The 5817-nt window shown below is 36.3% G+C and overlaps 1 protein-coding gene across 1 annotated transcript; it reads left to right on the top strand.

The window, feature by feature from the left end:
• Window positions 1–3527: 3527 nt before the first annotated feature.
• On the top strand, window positions 3528–5542 carry LOC110996025 (ctenidin-1-like). Its single transcript, XM_022263506.2, has 4 exons — window positions 3528–3677; window positions 3989–4244; window positions 4623–4673; window positions 5263–5542. Exons 1-4 carry the CDS (start codon window positions 3543–3545, stop codon window positions 5511–5513), a joined length of 693 nt encoding a protein of 230 aa, XP_022119198.2. The 5' UTR covers window positions 3528–3542; the 3' UTR covers window positions 5514–5542.
• The last annotated feature ends 275 nt before the right edge of the window (window positions 5543–5817 follow it).

Below are 5817 nucleotides of genomic sequence, written 5' to 3' on the forward strand. Positions count from 1 at the left end.
CAGAATTTTTATTACGCTTTATAATATTGGACGGTCATATTTAGTAATATACAAAACGGAACACATCAACGTTTTAATACTGGGTATTAGTACAAATCCAATGGACGGACAACTCCGACTGCATAGGACTCGTGCGATGCTGAACTTCAGCTGTATCTACCTACTAACAATGAAAACCTGAATAATTAATATAAAAATCAATGGTATCATATATTATTTAATCTAACATATTTTATAATGTTGTAGCTGTAATAATTGTTTCTATACATACCATATAATCTTTTTCAAATAAATACAATTTAATTTTGAACAAAATTGCCCCTGACATCGTTTAGATTTAAATAATACTCGGAAGATCAATCATATTTATAAAAATAACACGCAACTAAATAATGATCATATTATACCACGCGCAACTTACAGGGGTATTTAACAAAATCGAGAGAGCGATAGAAAAAGTTTATATAGCTTGAAACAAAAATAAGTTATTTTCGTCATTAATCTAAGTTATGTAATATCAAGTGACACAGATTTTGAAGACTACTTAAAACGAAGTCATACGAAACTTTTGAGCTAAACAATGACCTGCAATTTTCTATTAAATCGTTGATTTAAATCTGTTAACGGCCATAGATAACCATAATTATAGTCTTCCAAATGTAAACATCAAGGTCCCTTTTGCATCCTTCATACTCTGTGATGAGTCATAAAGATAAATGTAACCTAGATTTAAAGTAGATGTTATGTTTTTCACATACCTAAACCTAAAATAACTTAATATTTATCTGAAAAGATTTTTCCAAATTCTTGTACTACGCCTTATTGCTAAATAATACTTGCACTATATCGATGACTTTAAGGGTTGATTCAGAAACGAGATTTAGCGCTGTCACTCTCGTATGTCAAAAATGTTTGGGATATATGTTTGATACGGGAGTTATAATCTCCTTTCTGTACCTTCTAAACTAAATCTTCCGTTTACAACATATTTACTTTTGTGAATTGTCCACTGTAGAATTGTCTTCCAGTGGAGAATCCAAAGATTATAAGTCTTATAGGTCTTCGTAAGAGAGCGGTCCTAATCTTCCCTTAAACCCCTATTTCTGATGACGTGTGTTAGGCGCAGCACCGGTTCTCTGTGACTTTTAATAACAATACTCTTTACATTTTTGTTTGACAAGTCAACATAGCTCTATGAATTTTAACAGTGCAGATGTCGCAAATTTAGGATCACGTGTTACAATCATATCAAGTATCGTAATTATTAAAATAGTCCCAGAATTTTGAGTTTGGTGCGTCATTAGATGTTTATGTATAAAACAAGTGCATGTGACGGAGATACGTTCTCTCAAATGTCTACTTAACACTGCATGTATAAGTCGTAAGTAACATTTGTCCGACAATTACTTAATCGTTAGTGCAATGTTTCGCGATTAAACGCAATAAACACACCGGGATGAAACACTTAATTATGCCATTTAATACGAATAACAACCGAAAATAATTAGTGCAATAATTAATGTTGCGAATAGGTGGTTACCTAAATACTAGAAGGTCACTATTTAATAGCTTACAAGTCCATAATTAATATGTAAAATATAGATTGCAGCCAGTTTAAAATGAATAAATTTTTTAGTTCATATTTACAAGAATAACCAGTCCGCCTCAAAAACTTTTCACAATTGAAAACAGTATGTAATTTAAAACAAAATGTTTACTGTCTTTAACATTAAAAAGAAAATACACTTAGATTAAAAAATTACCACTATATATAATAAGACTGGCTTTCCGATTCTTGAAGGCATTTTTCGAAACTGTAATGTATGTATAATTTCTCAAATTAATATACGTTATGTCAGTGCGTGTAAAAAACAGTGTTGCCAGTGTTGTTTGCCTAGTGACTTCGGCATCCGATTCTCATCCCTGAGAATGCAGATGCCTAGCTGGTATGACTTTCTACCTAATTTAACATTCGTTCGAACGAAGACGGAAAACATACTGAGAAAATGCATTAGGTCCAAAAACTCGACGTCTGATATCAAATATCTGAGGCCCAGAGTTAGAAAAGTTGCAGCGCCACTGGTTTTTTTGTGCCTTCATTTGGTGGTTCGGCAATCATTGCTTTCGTCATTTTAATTATCTTAAATGAGGCGCTCCTATGTAATACGTTAGTCTATTGTCTTTCAGCAAGTAATGATAAACTGTATACCTAATTAGTGAAATGACCTGTGTTACACTATTTACCATATTTTCCTGTTCCGGTGTAACTGGTGGATCGGCTTCATATAGCTAGCATAGCTAACCTCTGACATTTATAATTTAATAAAGAGGAAAGATTTGTTGTATGCACTGACTAAAGCACTGTTTTAAATAAATCTTACACGACTAGAACCCCATGTTATCCTGATACATTAGTCCCTGAGCATAGGCTATATAATATTTTCAATGTAGTTATGGCTTTGTATGAAATTACGTAATAACAATAGAGGAACGTGATGTATTATAGAAGGCATGAATAGTGTGTTACCATATATCTAGCAACAAGAAAAAACGTTTCTGCATTTAAAAGTCTAAGTATTTGACGAGAAAAACTGTACGAACAAATAAAGGATGGAGCCGCAAAGCTAGTTTTTTTAGTAAAAAGTTTATAATTTTGATTACGATTGAGAATTACGCTTAGGCAGTTCTAATGAATTATACCCTGAAACCCCCGCAACTTAGTAGGGTAGAGGTGACGAAAAAAGTTGTCCCTTCTTTTATACGAATTTCTGAGGAACGTCTTTTGCCCCCTTTTAATCATTTCCCAAAAATATCTTATGATGGGACCATATGACGCAGCTGGTTCGTAGTATTGACTTCTAGTGGCAGTGTCTGACAGACAAAATTTCACAGGACAAATCGTAACCTGCTATATTTGTAATCAGCATTTGTAATCTTCCGAATATGCTTTGCAAATGAAAGATCTGGAACAAACAAGTCGCGGACTTTTCTTACGCGTCTACGTTACATTAGATATTATCCTATTCATAGGAAAGTTGGTGCCTGATACACGCGATCAGACACGATGTTTTACCTCATAATAATAAAAGCTCTTTTCGCTTTTTAATTTACATGCTTTTCTTATAAAGTAGTTGTATCCTTAAATCCAATTCAAGTAGCAAAATAATACATTAATTAGCAACCACTATAGTCAGGTTGTCTGTCGACAAAGGCCTCCCCCATTTGTTTCCAAGTCTATCCTTTTCAGATCTGCTGCCTGAAGTTTTATCGGTTCACAGCCGTAATTTTTCCAAACTCAAGGCCTGCTTCTTAGTAGGCCTCAACACTCCTGAACACAGTTCACTTGTATTCATCATTTAGGTATAGGATAAACAGATAAAACAAGAATACCTACTGTCATAAGTGAACAAAGAAGCTTTGATACCAATCTATGTTATTCAATATGTTAATTACTTCGACCATCATAGAAAAAAAATTAAGTGCATCAGCCCAGTCTCTATAATTGCTTCGATGGTGTGATCTCGACTGCTCGCACATGGACAATGGGTTGCATCACGTCGGCCGCGGAAGAGCTTCCGTTCACGTCTCACGGCCCTCGCCCGTTAGTGGGAGATGCTGTATATAACACACAAACACAGTACCACGGCATGCACTTACCGAATCGCATCATCATGAAGGTAATATTCGAATTTTAACTTTGGTTAGAGTCATTTATCAAATCCTTAGGCGACGGGTTATAATAATTATATCTCAAAATGAAGATTATTGTGGTGTTATAGGATATTTGAAAGTTTGCTAAAAATGGAAAGGCATCACCATTTAGTCCAATAAGGAAATTTGCCATAGCTGAGGTCACTGGTGCAAAGTGACATGAAACATGGTACTACTATTCCGCATGACAATTCAGACGAAGAGATCAGGGTCTAAAACCACAGAACAACATTTCTACACAACGCTAAAATTTTTTGTTCATTCATATTTTTTCCAGGTCTTCGTGTGTTTATTATTCGTGGCCGTAGCCCACGCTGGCTACATTGGTGGTGGCAGTAGCGGATGGTCAGGCGGTGGCGGCGGAGGCGGTGGATACGGCGGTGGTGGTGGTGGATGGTCCAGTGGCGGACTCGGAGGATGGTCTGGAAGCGGTAGCGGGGGCTGGTCAAGCGGAGGCGGAAGCGGTGGATGGTCCGGCGGAGGCGGAAGTGGTGGATGGTCCGGCGGAGGCGGCCACGGGGGCAGCGGTGGACGTAAGTCAATATAATCCATATAGATAAAGTCGATTTAAATGCCCTTTCAAACTTTGTGTGGAAAGCTTAAATTACTTAATAAGCTGGTTAATTCTGCTACGACACCATAAAACATCTACATAATAGGTAGGAATGAATTTTTACCAAACCATTTAATCTTATAGCAATGATGCAATAGTTAAGGATAATTTTATAGAGTAAGAAATGAATAATACACCATATCTCTTTTGATTGTATATCTAGTATATATATATTAAGAACTTATTATGTTATTTATATTTTCGAAAATATTTTTGGCCATATTTAAAAGTAGTTAACATTATTGCACTCTACGTCCGTATTCTAAGGGCAGTGACCCAATGTGACAATTATTTTCAGAGGTGAAGATAATCAAAATCATTACCAGCGGAGGCGGCGGCGGCGGTTATGGTAAGCATTGCATTATCTATGTTACAATAAATATGATTTAGAATGGATGCATTATTTTGCCACTAGGATTACACAGTATTTTTGTTACATAACAAGAACATTCTCGTATCGCCATTTACCTAGTCTTCTACACCATACTTTCGTTTGAAAGTACCTATTACTATAGAACGAAATTTATTACAATTTGTTTCTTAAGGACATTTTATTCTTATAATTTGTATATTAATCTTACTAAGCACTCATATATTAGTATTTTATAACCAAAGTTCCCGTTCATTTTGTGTAAACGACAAAGGTCGAAAGAGCGATGAGGGGTCATCCATTCACTCGCTATAATATTAATATTTCGTAATAGATTTGCTCTTGAAGATTGAAATATTAGATCTATAAGATTAAGTATAATTTTTTTTTATTTCAATATAAACACTACAATAGGTTTTGGTACTCGGTAGGTCGGTATGGTCTCATGACACCAAAAACGGTGGTTACAGATAAAACTATTAATCATTATCTAATTTAGGCCGTACCCACTAAAATTATTGTCGTTGTAAAAGGTTCAGGATTACTTTACCATATTTTTTTCTTTTAGGAGGTGGTTTCGGAGGCGGCCACGGCGGAGGATTTGGCGGCGGCAGCGGCTGGAAAAGTGGTGGTGGATGGTCCAGTGGCGGCAGCGGTGGTGGCTGGAAAAGTGGCGGAGGAGGTGGTGGTGGATGGAAACTTGGCGGAGGAAGCTATGGAGGCTCAAGTCTAGGCGGATACGGAGGTGGTTCAGGGTGGAAGTCCGGTGGCGGCGGCGGCGGCGGATGGTCAAGTGGCGGCTCATCTGGCTGGTGGTGATTTTACGACAATAAACTGATACCTCTCTATACATTGTTTCATTCTAGATCTTTAACATGACCGTCTAGTAAACTTGGACATATTAAAAACGTAAAATGATTGCCAAGAAATTAAGACAAAACTGATGAGTCTTATGTACCTCAATAGTTTTGGACCTAACTATGTACTTATGTACATCTTTGGTGTGACACTGGTTACTAATTAATCTTAATATATATAGATCTCCTATCACGATGTTTGTCCGCGATGGACTACTAAACTACTTAACCGATTTTAAATTAAATTGGCACACCGTGAGCAGTCT

This window comes from Pieris rapae, chromosome 20, assembly GCF_905147795.1.
Source record: "Pieris rapae chromosome 20, ilPieRapa1.1, whole genome shotgun sequence".
Lineage (NCBI taxonomy): Eukaryota > Metazoa > Arthropoda > Insecta > Lepidoptera > Pieridae > Pieris > Pieris rapae.